The sequence below is a fragment of the Capsella rubella genome, unplaced genomic scaffold (assembly GCF_000375325.1).
Source record: "Capsella rubella cultivar Monte Gargano unplaced genomic scaffold, Caprub1_0 scaffold_7, whole genome shotgun sequence".
Taxonomy (NCBI): Eukaryota; Viridiplantae; Streptophyta; class Magnoliopsida; order Brassicales; family Brassicaceae; genus Capsella; species Capsella rubella.
The window spans coordinates 7,911,797-7,926,894 of NW_006238917.1; the positions used below are offsets into that span (position 1 = coordinate 7,911,797).

Here is a 15,098-nt window from a genome sequence, read left to right on the forward strand (position 1 = left end):
CAAGTGCAAAGCAAAAAAATAAGTGTTTATGTAGTAGATGGTTCAAGTTTGGAACAACCTTTGTACTGAACCATGAATCTATACAAGCAGAAACAGAATTTCAGAAGAAGAAAAATTAAAGTTGTGCAATTTTCATGTCTCCAAAATCATTTGCTGGTAGCATTTGCTGCTATCTGCTTTTACAGCTTCTTATAACCGGCCGTTCTATTGTTGTAGACATGGAGAAGACTATCACAAGCTTCTCTAGAAGAGGGTCTCTCTTGGGGAGAAATTTTTGTGCACTGAAGGGCAAGCTCAAGCACTTGATAAACTGCATCTTCCGCAAATGGCAAAAGTGGCTTAAGCTTTGGATCTATGAGCTTATCTCTCGCAGAACCGGCTATCTCAAGATGTGTTTCAACCCACCTTACCATGTCCATCTCTGCACCAAACATTGAGTCGGTCGGCATTTTTCCAGTCACAATTTCCATCAACACTATCCCCATACTGTAAACGTCACTCTTCTCAGTCGCCTTCAACGAGTAAGCATACTCTGGAAACACAATATCATATATTTAGATTTTAAGCAGTGAATACGCAAGAATGCTTAAAAACTTGAGAAGATGAGTACCTGGAGCGATGTAGCCATAAGAGCATGCAAACCAAGTATTTGAATCTGTGTTGGTATCATAGTTCTCAGTTAAGGCTTTGGCAAGACCAAAATCTCCTAAATGTGCTTCCATGTTTGAATCGAGGAGCACATTACTGGATTTGATATCACGGTGGACGATTGGAGGAACGCAGTCATGATGAAGGTACTCTACTCCTTGAGCCAATCCTACTGCTATTCTCAATCTTGCTTCCCAGTCTAAAGGCTTCTTCTTTTTATCGATCACCGGGTTCTCCTCATGAAGCCAATCCCAGACACTTCCATTCTTCATGTACTCATATATCAACAGATTCAATCCTTCTGACTTGCTGCTGCAGTAACCCATTAGCTTAACCAGATGCCTATGTCTGATTCTCCCAAGCGTCTTAACTTCTCTGCTGAAGCTCTTGTTCGACATGAGATCATCCTTCCAGAGAATCTTTTTCACGGCAACAGTCTCACCATTCTCAAGCTCTGCCTTGTAAACCTTTCCAGAGCCTCCTGATCCAATCATGAACTCCTCGCTTAGATTGTTGGTGGCTTCCATAATGTCTTCCCACTTGATATCTGACTTTGAAGCTCCTGTTCGAAAGAGAGGTTTGTGTGTAGCTTGTGAAGAAGAGTTAGAAGATGAGTACACAGTGCTTCCATCCTGGACTTTCTTGAAGAAATCATGCCTTTGTTTGAAGAATAGAGCGATTACAAGTATCATCAAACCAATCGCTGTCAATGCTGAGATTGCTGAAATTATCACAACTGATCTGGCACTAAGACCCTGTTGCTTGTTGTTACTTCCAGCTCTGTTGCAGCGACTAAGAGGGCTTCCACAGAGACCTGTGTTGCCTATGAAGGAATCAGCTGGCCATCTTGAGAACTGTTTCTTGAGTTTGCCTCCGAGGTTATTGAAAGAGATATTGAGATAGCCCAAACTCTTCATGTCTCCTACTGCACCAGGAACTTCCCCAGTAAGCTGATTGTGAGACAGATCAAGTGTTTCCAGCTTTGATAATGACCCAATTGTTGAAGGTATGTCTCCGGTAAAGTTATTGTAACTGAGGTCCAAAGCACTTTGAAGATCTTGAAGCTGTCCAATCTCAACTGGGATTTCTCCTGTCAAGCTGTTTCTTGATAACCGAAGCTCGTACAGCTTGCTGAGCTTTCCCATAGCTTGAGGAAGTGGACCTGAAAACTGGTTCTTATCGAGGTTAAGGACATTGAGAGCTCCCAAGTTACCTATCTCCTGCGGGATAGACCCGTTAAGTAAGTTTTCATCAAGAGACAACACAAGCAGCTTTGTACAGTTGAACAGCTCAGTAGGCAAAGACTCAATAAACTGATTAGAAGAAAGCTTGAGCTCTCCTAACTGTGAAAGCTTTCCAAGCCATGGAGGTATTGGGCCTGAAAGAAAATTGTTATTGAGATCGATGTGTGTCAGTTTCTTGCACAAGACAAGTTGTAGCGGAATGGTTCCTGTGAGAGAATTGCTTGAGATATCCAACAGCGACAACTCGCGGATTTTCCCCAACGTCCAAGGGATTTTTCCTGTGAATTGATTCTTCCCTAACCTGAGACGATCAAGATTTGGAGAGTTTCCTAGCTCCAGAGGGATCTCATCTTCAAAACCGTTGTTGGTGACATCAAATGAGAGATACAAGCTCGAACCACACAACGGATGAATAGTACCATTGAGCATGTTGTGAGAGAGATTGATTCTGGTGAGGTTCTTCATATTGACAAGTGATTCAGGAAGATTCCCCTGGAGAGAATTGTTGTAAAGCATCAACTGTTCCAATCCCTTTAAGAACCCAAAGGACGAAGGAATTGATCCGGAGAGCTGATTATCCGCCAAATCCAAGATTTTCAGGTGTTGACAGCTACCTAAACTGGCGGGAAGGCCACCCACGAGCTCGTTCTGTCTCAAGTGAAGTAGGTTAAGCTTCTTCAATCTTCCTATTGAAGGAGGAATCTCTCCTTCGAAATGATTCCCGAACAGATCGATCATCTTCAAGCTTGTACAGTTTCCAATCTCTTTTGGAATTTCCCCTGAGAATCGATTCTCATAGAGATACAGAACCTCTAAACTCTTCAGCGCGCTGATCTCCTTTGGTAACTTGCCTTCTAAGTTATTGTGATACAACACAAGCCATTGTAGATTGGTGAGGTTTGATACCAAAGGAGATAACGTACCCTCCAAGGTATTATTGTGGAGATAAAGATCCGTGAGTTCGACTAGCTGGAACAATGCTTCAGGGATCGAGCCAACGAGAGAATTATTCGACAAATCAAGCTGTTTAAGGGATTGACATTTGCTTAATTCCACAGGGATTTCACCTGAAAGCTGAGTTCCAGACAGAACCAATTGCTCCAAGTTTGTGTTGTTCGAACATATGCTCTTTGGTAAAGAACCAGAGAGATGATTGTTTGCTAGAACCATATCAAGAAGCTGACTCATGTTCCAAAGCTCTTCAGGGATCTCTCCGGTGAGATTATTCGCCGATAAATCAAGAGTCTGAAGATTTCTCAGATTAGCCAAACTCTTGGGGATAACATCTTGAAGCTGGTTCGCCATCAAGTTAAGGTACTGGAGCTGGCTCAATTCACCAAGCTGACTCGGTATCTCTCCGGTGAGAGTGTTGTTCGCCAGATTAAGTATCTCGAGGTTCTCAAGACGTCCCAGCTCCGCCGGTATAGTCCCGTTGAGCATGTTCTCCGCCGCGGTGAGCACCGTGAGATCAGAGCAGTTTCCTAAATCCGCAGGAATCGGTCCTTCGAGGTAGTTATCTTGCAACACCAACGACTGAACTCGAACGAGTCGACCAAGCTGACTCGGTATAGGACCGGTTAGTCTACAAGAGGCAAGAGCAAGCATCTGGAGATTAACCAAGTTCCCAAAGGTCTCCGGGATGGATCCGACGAGCTCATTGTCTCCGATCCTGAGTGATCGGAGATTGAGGAGGGAGCCGAGCTGAGTCGGAATCTCGCCGGTGAGTTGGTTGGAAAAGAGAAACAGAGACTCCAAGGAAGTAAGGTTGGAGAGAGCAGTTGGGATGGGACCAATAAGATTGTTGGAAGATAGATCAAGGTGGATTAGGTTGTCTAACCGGCCTAACCAAGGTGAAATCGAACCGGTTAATCCTAAACCGGTAAGGTTTAGAGCGATTACGCGGAATAAACGGGTATCGTCGCATGTGACTCCGGTCCAAGAACAGTGGTTGATGTTAACAGAGTTCCATTGTCGGAGAGGATTGTCTTCTTCTTGATTCGTGATAAAAGATTTCTTCACCTCGAGAAGTGTCTGAAGATCGTTGTTGATACCGGGTTGACCTGAACCGGACATGAATGAAGAACAGAGGATGAACAGAAGGAGGAGAAGAGCTTGTGATTGCTGCATGGTTTCTTCTTCTTATTCTTCTTTCTTATTTGGTTTAGTGAGGAAGCAATGGTTTTAAGAAAGGGTACATGGGGATTTTATGGCATTTGCTCGAGTCTTGTTGCAGAGACTGGTGGAGAAGGAAACTGATTGGCCATTAGAACGGTGCATAGCCACATAGGGAGACTCTTTCTGAGTAAATGCAAAAGAACGAAGCTTTGGAACTTAATGTGAGTTTCTCTCTTTCTCTTCTTTTCTTTCACTGTTTTATTGAAAGATCAAGAGAGAGAGTAAATGAAGAGATGGGGCAATGTGGGAGAGAGAGAGAGAGAGGTCAAAACTCAAAAGGGTCAGAGGAGAGATGTGGGAAAATGGAATTGGGAAGGCTCCTTAAATGAATGTTGTGGCAAAGGTCAACGGTCACACCTCAAATTATAGTATTGTTAGTAAAAGATATGCGTGTGTACATCATTCGTCCGTGGAGACATGTTATATATGTTACACTTAATATTAAACTGTGCCTAAACTTTGACATAACATTGTTCTTCTTTTCGAAACCACACATAATATATAAATAATGGAGTGTACTTTGCATTCACATCAACCTTGTACAAAGTTATATAAGCTTACATGATTTTAGCTAGGAAATTCTCACGCATTCTATTTCGTATGATCAGATCAGTTAAGCGAAATCGCAACTTGTAACAATTAGATTCATGGATGGTGATACACTATATTCAAGTTAAATTCTATATAAGGAGTTCCTAGTTAAATGATGTTGTTCCTCCATTAAAATGAAACCTCGGAGTTAACTTATAAAAGGTTTTAGATCGATCATTCCACTTCACAAAGTTCTATCATTCATTGTATTTTATCTATCGGAAGATGATTACTACGCTGAATATAGATAGAGTGTCGACTCTACACGATTTCTCATTTTCTCCTTTCTTTTTTAACTGTGTTACGACGCAATCATTGATTTATCAAAATCCAATTTCGTAAGAAGTTAAAACTTCTTTTATCTCCTGTTCTTTTTCAAGAAACTTAGTTGTTTAAGTATTTAGTAATAGACTTTTATTAGTTATATAAAAATAGTGATAATAATGAAAACAAAATTGATTTCAAAAAACAAAAAAAATGGTGATGCATGGCTTTGACCTTGGCCAAGGAAAAAGAGTAGTTGAGAAAAGGACTTGGTTGAATGATATTTTAGTTGCTTTGGTTTAAGTGTGTTAGCTTCTCTCATCACTTCTTCAACCTTTTCACGATAAAGAGAGCAGTTGTGTTTCCATTTCTGATCTCTTTATAAAATCTTTATCGTACGTACATTAATATGTCATCATGCATATGATATATGCCCTATATATTATTACCAAGTCAAATAAAATTTACATCATCAATTTTTTTTTATTAGTTCATACCATTATACCAATGTGTTTCGATGATACATTATTTCCCACATTACGTTCATTGAGGAACTAATGAAAAGTGATCGAACAAACTCTTACGTTTTGAACATTTTCCCATCCCATTCGTTGATGTTTTTTTTTGCTTCCCTTGAATGATTGGGGTTAATTACTTGTATTATGTGTATATAATATATTTGTTAATTCGAAATCTAGCTTGAATTAATTCATAACTCCTATCTAATTATAAATAAAAATGGAATAATACATCAAGAACTTTATGTCATTTTCATATATAGTTTATTTATATATAAATTTTGGTTGACCGTGATAACGCTTAGATCGAATCATGTTTACGTACAACAACTTGTTCCATAATTAAACGGGGATAACCTATAATTATAAATTCTACTAGTATTCTATTGAACTAGATTCTAAATCCAAAAGAATGAGACAAAGGAATGATCTTCGATCCACCAAAAATGTCAAGATGCTTCTAGTTTTATATTTCTTTTTTTGTCTATTGTTTGGTTGATTATGCTCTAGTTTAATCTTAAATTCAAAGTAATTACTAAGTCATTGCATCATGCATGGCAAGAATTGTGAAACACATATATATATAGTGGTTTGCTTCAGCATTGTAGATATAATAAGCTAAGGTAAATTATTAAGAATCAAGTTAGTCAATGTATCATATAAGTAGCCAAAGACAACAAATGGATTGCTTATGGTTCTGTATAACTCAGGGTAGGTTTGTTTGGTTTAGACCGTAACTCTCATTTTTTTTTTTAAAAGAGTAATTCTGAGACAAAGAGTAGAAGAAACGCAATATGATTTGATTGTAACCATAAGGTTATTTAATCTAAGTAATAATCAATTATTGAGACTAATCATCATCCCATATTTACAGCTGAGAATGTTAAACAAGCAACATCAAAATTTGAAGTTCGACCAATTACCCTAAAACATATGAGGCTAATCATATCATACTTTAAGGAATTAGCAAGCCAATAATTAAGAGATAATTTGAGTCTTATAAACTAGTCCCACCAAATGCTTTTACTTGTAACCACCATTTCAAGATCAGAAAAAAAGAAAACACATGATTCCAAAGCGTTGGTTGGCTAATCAAACCCATTAAAACAGCCAAAAAGAAGTGTACCATTGGTTTGTGATATTAATTATAACAAACTAAGGCATTTAGTCTAACTGTTCCATACTAATGCATAAGCTTACACTAAACAAGAAAGCAGAACCTTTCAAATTCCATGGTGCTTTTTCGAAGTAGCTCAAAGGCAGTGAGGACTCAGTACGAATCTCAGCTCTGAACCCCGAAGGAGAAAATAACGTTTCTGATCAATACAATAATCGTTCTTGATAGATGTCAAGTGCCTTGATGATCTTTCCAATGAACATCTTCCTGTGTATTCTATACTTAACCGCTGTCGCGAATGTTGTCCTTGCTTCTGACATTGAATCTGTCACGAAAGTTCAGGAAGTGGGAAAGCTAAAGTGTTAACCTTTATTGATAATGAATAATCAGTGTATATACATATATCTTTATGGTTCTACAATAAGTACCTAGTAATTTCTGGTCTTGCTCTGCTGTTGTTGGATATTCCGCAAGCATCTTTTTACATTCATCTTGCAACTCTTTAACTGCTTTCTTTTCCGCACTTGGAATTGGAGGAAGATCTATGTCTGACCAAGTGGGCAATATCCTTGCTGCAGCTATAACTGCTCCATCAACAAAAGTATCACCTCCCGATAACTCGGCTGCAACAAATTTAGGTAACGTTGGTGCTCATTTATATTTCTTTAGTTGAGGAATAGAGAGGAATCAAAGAAAATGAACTTACTATCATGGTAATATTCTTCGGGAAGACCAAAAATATTGAAGACCGATAAAAAGGAATTTAAATGGATGCGAGAATTTCCAGAGAACTTTATAGCATCCCACGGATTCTGTAGCAGACCCAAAAAAATTACATAAACAAAAGAACTAGCAAAGTAACCATAGTTTGGGGTAAAACGAATGTGTTGTTGTGAAAAGCATTACCACGGGAGTTGAGAAGCCATATCTTTCCATAAGCATGTCGTTTTTCTGTCCTGGCATGTAGTTAATCGTCATCTGCAAAAGCATTATAGGAAAATGAGATAGATAATGCGGTGAAGTGAAACTGACACTTTTGGAACATTTGAGTCCCTTACCTCTTCGCCTTTCTTAATTGCTTGACCAGCATTAGACATAACCTCAAGCATGCGGTCTTTAGGACGCCAATGTAAGAAACAGTTTGGTTCAAAGGAGTGGTTTAGCATGTCTGCAGAGAAGATGATAAAAATTTCATGATCAACTGTGAGAATCCTAGTTTGTTCCTCTCAACACCAATATCATTGATTGTATAATTTTCAATAACCATACAGCAAAAACTTCCTTACCAGCATAAGGAATCATCATATTTAATTCCTGAACCAAAGCACCAACCCTAGTTTGCATGCTGATGCAGCGTGTCTGTGCAATACTAACCGCCCAAATAAATCTTTCTGGATCCTCAGCAAGCCTTTTGATTTTGAGAGGAACACCTGAATGCTGAGTTGGAATACAACTTGTCAATGATAAAAACAGCCATAACCAAACGTCCAAGAAATATTGCAAAAAAAATATTAGGCTTCATGCCTCGTTACCCAATTCTTTTCCCAAAATTCTAGGACTCGTTTCTGTTGTTGTCTAATAGTTGAAACAAGATCAGGATCTTGAAGCTCCGCAAGGTCTTCCTATATGAAAACATACAGAGTTAGATATCATCAAACATAACAGCAAAAGAACAGTGAATAGATACTGTAACACCAAGAAGTAAATGTGATTAGCTACAAATGAAAATCAATGCACCTCCGTAGCTAGAAGCAAGCTGCTGCACTCATCAGCAGCTGGCAGAAAATCGCCATAGAGTCGCCAGAAGTGATCTTCTCGATCAAAAGAGAATAGCAGAAGGCACGCTAACCTGAGATCCCAATCAATCTGTAATATCCAAACACATAATCATTAAACCGAAAGAATATACAACTTTATTAACATTGAAAGGACTTTGAGAAAGATGATAGCTTTCGAGTTGATGATATCATATAACAGAAATGTGTTATTACCTCAGGATCAGTTGAGTTGATGATATCGAAAATTGGATGACCAATTGGAACAATATCAGGGAAAAACATCCAAGGGTGCTTCTGTCTAATGGTTATCATCAATTCTATAGGAATCTCCATTATCACCTGCCGTGAGAGAAACAGTTCAAACTAAAGCCTCTAAAGAGCAGAATAAAAACCAAAAAAGTTGTGAACTTTGAAAATAAGAAGACTGACTCTAGCTCGACGGCGAGGTTCGATATCCTTAGAGGCATAGACACCAAAGCCATCTGGACCTTCTTTAAACTCAATCCCATAAGCTCTCACACTCCGAACATATCCGATTTTGTAGAAATCCGGATCTGCTGGCTCCAGCTAGTGACGAAGCAAAAGACAAAAGCCCTAAATCAATCTCATAGATGACGGAAATGCATAAAATTGTCTAAAGTTACTGCATTTAGAACTCATTTAAACCCTAAAAGACTCAAAATTCAAAATCCTAACCTCGGACGAGGGAGATTCTTCGGAAGCAGGAGACTGAAACAGAGGGAAAGGTTGTGTCTGAAGAGAAGCAACTTTGATGGGTCGGACACCATTTTGTCTCTCTCTTACGAAATTGCTTCTGGGTCTTGGTGCTGACACAATTCCGTTGCAGAAACCCTTTGTACCGGAACAAAAATTGAGTAGTCAGAAAATTCAGACAAAGACGTAACACAAGTTACATAGAAACATTAGGTAATATACAGAGATAAGATTAAGAACCTGAGGTTTGGAGATGAACGCGTTGGTCAGGTACTGAAGAGAGACTGAAGAAGCCATTCCTCAACTGAACAAAATGGGTTTAGAAGAGGGAGACGAAGATCGTTATCCTTAGTTTTCAAGTTTTAGTCAAAATTAAAGTATATATTGCATATGTAAGAAAAACTAACAAAGTTGCTTTCATAGCTCAGTTGGTTAGAGCACCCGTTTAGTAAGCGGGAGGTCTTGAGTTCAACTCTCAATGAAAGCATACTAGTACTTTTATTTTACCATCCATTGAGCAAGGGTCTTAATTGAGTTAAGAGTTATCTTGGAGATGGTCCTATACAATGTAGATTTATTTTTTGCCATAAAATAAACATCACTCTTTTTATTGTAATCCATTATCCATATGTACATTACATGATCTCAAACATTTCTTTGTGTAGAAACTATGGTTCTGTTCCTGAAATCTACAAAGAAAGTGTGACTTTGTGTTACTTTGGTCATATAATTATTAAGGTGTAGAGTTGTGTGTGAGAGGCTCAGCTTCTGATGGGACTTCACGAGCTCTTTGGCTCTCAAGTGGCATGTACTGTGACATGATCGTCATAATCTCTGAGTCCATGTAAGACTGTGTGGGAAAAACCGAAGAAAAGTTAAGTATGAAAATCCTAAAACCGTTAAGTTCAAAAATGCTTTTATGGAATCGGAAAGAATAGTACCCTGAACCGGTATTTGTAGAAAATATAACCAGCCAAACCAGCTACTGCGACGATAGCTAGGATCAAGAATATGAGCCACCATGCTGTTTTGGATCCATATCTCTCTGTGAATTATGGTTTTAAAGCAAACAATCATCAATGCATATTAGATACTGTTATGTTGTTATGGAATTTGACTCTTAAATCTTGATTGATGATATTTACCTATACAAGTATCTTGATCGTTTATGTAAAGCCGGTCACCAGAGCAACTGCATTTATATCCACCCCATGAGTTCTTGCATCTGCAACCGCTGCATTGGCACACCGAACTCTCTTTACATTCGTTAATATCTGCAATAGAGCCAAATCAGAACACATAATCACATAACTGGTAAATGATTTTGTAGTTTCTTTCTAGATTAAAATCAGCAAGTTAAGAGTTATGGACCTTCACACGTGAAACCGTCGCCTTTGAAACCTTCAGGACATTTGCAGCCAGTAGTGACAGAGTCCTAATTGTTCATAAATAACAAATAGATGATTGAACTGAAACAAGATTTTTGAAATGGAGAGATTGGATTATAACAAGAGAATCACTAAACTGAGCAAGCCGAGAAAGTCAAGCCATTTCTTGTGTCAGACCAGCAACCTCCATTGTTAATAGTACACCTAGCAGGACCATAAGCTGCAAAGAGCAATTACAGATCAGATATTCAAAGAAAAAGCAAGAAACTGGTCTCAACATTTGAGGGCAATGTTGTGTGAAGTGTGAATAGCTTACGTTTACATGAAGTGTACCCGTCGCCTTTATATTGAACACCTTTGACAACCGGGCACTCGCAGAGTCGTCCTCTGAACGTGTCCTGAAAATAAAAAATAGATTCATGTAATTATAGGACTATAAAATATAACTCTAGACTGAACATTTTCCCTAGTTTTCAAAACATTTCCAAACAAACTGATACTGATATTCATAATAGTGGTGAGATGTGATGTGATATGCTCGGATTTGCGACATACTTTACAAGCAGTTATGTTTGCTTTTGTGTCCTCCCAGCAACCACCATTGTTTTCAAGGCACTCATTTGTCTCTAGACCTGTGTTTAAGCAAATGCGAGGATCCGATGTTTCGTTGAATCCAGCACATATCGCCTTTAGAACAGCAGTTCTTTCCAATCTCCCTTCACAATTACAAATAGTAACAACATAACAATTCAGCATTATCAAAAGGAGAGGGTGAAAATTGAAAAATATGATGATCCAAACCTCGATATTGGGCGTTATTGATGACTAATGTTGGCAATATCGTAACATCTCCCCGCTTTCCTCGGCCAATCTTGTAATAATTACATACTTTACAGTTAAAAACCAAACCTCTGAAAAGCTTCTTGCAATTTTATAAAAATAAAGGTTTAGACTGACCTGTGCTAATTGCTCAGTTCTCAGAACTTGGTTCTCTGCATCGGCCTCAGGATCACCAATGCATTTCTTGATCTTCTCAACGGGCAACACTGCATCAAGTCTTGAGAATTCATAATCTGAACAAAGAAGACTCTCTTTTTCTTTAAAATCTAATAGGAAAACAGATTCTTACTGAGAGATTTGATGACACTCTCAGCACACTCTATGCTATATTTCTTCTCCTTCATCGAACACCGAGAATGGAAATCAGTAACATAATCCCACCAAACCCAAGGCCGGCTAGTCTCATTTGCAACTCTATGCACACAAAGCTGTCTCAAATTCTCAAGGACAACATCTTTCCCTTCATAACCTTCTCTGAAATTGTTCTCAGGGTCAGGAGCACAATACCTCCCATGGTTTATACACTGAGACTTACAATGTGGACTGTTTATAAACTGAAAAGGGCAAAACCAAGTGATATAATGAGGCGTAAACGAGGTATAACCGCCTTTCTCGAGTATCTGAGCATGACCCTTAAAGTTCTTGACAAAATCCATCTGTTCATCGCACCGTGCACCACACTCGTCGTTGCTATTAGTCCACAGCTCATATTCTACTCTCTGATCAGGATGAGGCACAGATTCTCTCCAATCTAGTTTCAAAACTATGTTTTTCCCTTTCTGAAACCCTTGTCTTAAGCTATCTCCAAACGATTTATCGATTAAAACCGATGGGATTGTTAGCTTCTCAATAAACCCATCCGCGTCATTGCTCTCCTCTGGTGAATCCATTGTCAACAATGGCTCGTCTACATTATCCGCCACAAGAACTGCCGCAGCGCCTGCTTGCTGCGCATGCCACGCTTTCAAGGCAAAGTAGCAACCTGAAACACCCAGTAATGGAGCAAAACATTAACACTTATACTATTGAAACAAAACATTAACACAGATTCGAGTTGAAAGTTTAAATCTTTCAACTCAAATGCAAATTTGCAGCATAACCCATCAGTCCTATTGACTATTACAGTTAACATGGTGGATTGCTAGGGACACAAGTGATTAAAGTTTAAATCTTTGAACTCTAAAGCTAAATTTGCAATACAACTCATAATTCAGAGCAAACCGTATTATAAGTTCATATCTATCAATCAAAATCATAGAGCAAAGACATGTTTCAACGATTTGCAAAACAACATTAAATGGAAAAGAAAAAAAAAAACAGAGATGTTTGAAACTTTTGTACCTCCACGATCGAGAAGAAGAATAGTGGGACGAGGAAACTTGGGCTTGAAGGTTTTACCAAAAGCAGAGCAGCCATCGGTTTTACTATCCGGATAAACAACCGCCCCGATTAAAAACCCGCCGTAATCTGGCAACCCGAAGTTGGCAATCGAGCCGTCACGCTTCGACCTCATCTCCTCCGGATTCAGCACGCTTATGCTTTCTTTCTCCACCACAAACCTCGCGTCCACGACGACCACCATCCAAATTATGGTCAACGCACCGAGGAGATAGGTCAACGAAGCTCTCCCGTTGACTAAACCCATCTCTGTAAACAAAACCTCGATGGTTTTGGCTTGGTTGATGATCAACCTACCTGGTATTGATTTCCCGGGAAAATGAATGAGAGATTCAGAAGAAGAAAATATCAAAAACAGAGGAAACTGAGAAAGTTTCTGATCGTAGATGATGATGATAACATACTAGTTTATATAAACAACGAAACCAAATAATACTTAAGAAAAATCAAACGAAAGAATTGGAAGATGTTAGACTTTTGTTAGTTAGTTTATGTTTTTTTTTCTATACTGGTTGGTAATATAGTAAGAGACTTGATCAATGCCTCGACTTTGAAAAATATTAGTATAACATTTGAGTGTGACATACAATATATTATAATAATAATTATTTTATAATTATTCAGATAAATTCTTTCTAATTACTTAATTATTATTTAACAAAAAAACAAATTATAACCTATTCATCCATAGGGCTTCTTTCGTTATCTCCTATCTGAAGAAGACCTGCCTTTCCTATTCCTCTAAGAACTTGGTCTTTTGTAGTTTTGTAACCCTTCTCGTATTCATCTTCTATAAATCTAATCAAAACCCCCTTGATAAAAAAATTATCTCTGCACAATCTTCAGCTACTAATTGTAATTTGGTTTTAGGGTTTATTTGGCTGTATTTGATACGTGAAGAACGATGTTCCGAGATGAAGTGTCATTGGCTCTTGGTGTCATCAGTGTTATCAGTTGGAGTGTTGCCGAGATACCGCAGATCATGACTAATTACAATCAGAAATCCATTGAAGGTGTCTCTATAGCCTTCTTAACGACATGGATGCTCGGTGATATATTCAACGTTGTTGGCTGTTTGTTGGAACCAGCTAGTCTTCCGGTGCAGTTCTACACGGCAGTGTTGAATACATTGGCCACACTTGTTCTCTATGTTCAGTCTATATATTACGGCCATGTCTACCCGCGGTTGAAAAACAGAAAGAATCATGATCAGGTGGTTGATGTGGAAGAGCCTTTGCTTCATGAGGAAGCTAAGCGTCCTTCTACCAAATCTATGCTATGTGTTGTCTCGGTGTTCTTGTTTCTTGGTTCTTTCAATATGCTAAGTGGTTCAAGAAGTATGGATTTGAGAGAGAAAGATAGAGTGTATGTAGTTGGAGGAGGAAGAAAGCTTTTGGGTGTCAGTAGCGGTAACTTGGGAGGAGGAAGAAAGCTTTTGGGTGTCAGTAGCGGTAACTTGGGAGGAGAAAGCTGGAATATAGGAATGTTGTTGGGTTGGGCGATGGCAGCTATTTACATGGGTGGAAGGCTTCCTCAGATATGGTTGACTATAAAGACAGGACATGTTGGAGGATTGAATCCATTGATGTTCTTCTTTGCGTTTCTTGGCAATGTGACTTATGTTGCGAGCATACTTGTGAACAGTGTCGAATGGTCGAAGATAGAACCGAATCTACCATGGCTTGTTGATGCTGGAGGATGTGCTGTGCTTGATTTTCTTATTCTGCTTCAGTTTTTCTACTTCAGGTGTAAAGATTCCGACAAGAAGAAGCATGGAACCAGTGACCTTGTCTAAGTAACAAGGTCTCAAACAGTTTGATCTCATCTGGCCAGCAAGATTCATCTAGTTTAGGAGGCTTATTGGATATTGATTGAGTTCAAGTGTTGTTATGGCTATAATAATTTTGGAATTTAGAGAGTTTTATAAACTTAGTTTCTTTCTTCTAGTTCTAACTTTTTAACAGGATTGAGTGTATTTTTTTTTATAACTTTCTTCTACTTTGGATTTTAGATAACTGAAGTTGTTTATGGTACTTCTGAACAATATCTTTATCAATTGAACTGTGGCGTTTCACAAATATGCCTAAAAAGCTAAAAGTAAAAAACATTTGTCAAAAGTATAACAAGAAATGAGAGACTATAAGTCTATAATACATTTTTCTAAAAGGTTGTGTCAATGTTTTAGAATTACACAAATTGGATTTGAGTCAATGAAAAAGAAAAAGGAAAAATAAGCCTAGAAAGTCAAATCTTCTATTAATTCTTTTAGGCCTAAAAGAATATCTAAATCCACAAATTCAAACCATCCATTGTACCTCTTGTTTTTTTCAATGCGATTTTGTCTTCATAGGTAAGGTGGAGAAGGTGAGTTCTGAAACTAAAGTTAGTTGCTCTGTCTTTCTTATACCATATGGGACGGAACT

The 15,098-nt window shown here is 38.4% G+C and overlaps 4 protein-coding genes and 1 non-coding gene across 5 annotated transcripts; 2 read left to right on the plus strand and 3 right to left on the minus strand.

Moving 5' to 3' along the window:
* Positions 1 to 11: 11 nt before the first annotated feature.
* Positions 12 to 4,514, minus strand: LOC17879512 (LRR receptor-like serine/threonine-protein kinase GSO1). Its single transcript, XM_006284975.2, has 2 exons — positions 611 to 4,514; positions 12 to 532 (listed from the first exon to the last, which is right to left on the minus strand). The coding sequence occupies exons 1-2, from the start codon at positions 4,017 to 4,019 to the stop codon at positions 180 to 182; spliced, it is 3,762 nt and encodes a 1,253-aa protein (XP_006285037.2). The 5' UTR covers positions 4,020 to 4,514; the 3' UTR covers positions 12 to 179.
* A 1,993-nt stretch (positions 4,515 to 6,507) lies between these two features.
* Positions 6,508 to 9,377, minus strand: LOC17879743 (protein PLASTID TRANSCRIPTIONALLY ACTIVE 14). The gene is made up of 12 exons (XM_006283584.2): positions 9,290 to 9,377; positions 9,032 to 9,187; positions 8,765 to 8,902; positions 8,549 to 8,674; positions 8,295 to 8,423; positions 8,090 to 8,179; positions 7,844 to 7,994; positions 7,616 to 7,725; positions 7,464 to 7,535; positions 7,264 to 7,369; positions 6,986 to 7,180; positions 6,508 to 6,882 (listed from the first exon to the last, which is right to left on the minus strand). Exons 1-12 carry the CDS (start codon positions 9,344 to 9,346, stop codon positions 6,761 to 6,763), a joined length of 1,452 nt encoding a protein of 483 aa, XP_006283646.1. The 5' UTR covers positions 9,347 to 9,377; the 3' UTR covers positions 6,508 to 6,760.
* An 85-nt stretch (positions 9,378 to 9,462) lies between these two features.
* On the plus strand, positions 9,463 to 9,536 carry TRNAT-AGU. Its single transcript has one exon. It is a non-coding gene; the product is annotated as a tRNA-Thr (tRNA).
* A 73-nt stretch (positions 9,537 to 9,609) lies between these two features.
* Positions 9,610 to 13,084, minus strand: LOC17878593 (vacuolar-sorting receptor 7). Its single transcript, XM_023778709.1, has 11 exons — positions 12,619 to 13,084; positions 11,567 to 12,259; positions 11,395 to 11,483; positions 11,239 to 11,308; positions 10,993 to 11,153; positions 10,754 to 10,835; positions 10,575 to 10,657; positions 10,421 to 10,484; positions 10,195 to 10,323; positions 9,991 to 10,094; positions 9,610 to 9,899 (listed from the first exon to the last, which is right to left on the minus strand). The coding sequence occupies exons 1-11, from the start codon at positions 12,920 to 12,922 to the stop codon at positions 9,783 to 9,785; spliced, it is 1,896 nt and encodes a 631-aa protein (XP_023634477.1). The 5' UTR covers positions 12,923 to 13,084; the 3' UTR covers positions 9,610 to 9,782.
* Positions 13,085 to 13,453: 369 nt separating this feature from the next.
* On the plus strand, positions 13,454 to 14,635 carry LOC17877403 (probable vacuolar amino acid transporter YPQ3). Its single transcript, XM_006282709.2, has one exon. It carries the CDS (start codon positions 13,580 to 13,582, stop codon positions 14,468 to 14,470), a length of 891 nt encoding a protein of 296 aa, XP_006282771.1. The 5' UTR covers positions 13,454 to 13,579; the 3' UTR covers positions 14,471 to 14,635.
* The last annotated feature ends 463 nt before the right edge of the window (positions 14,636 to 15,098 follow it).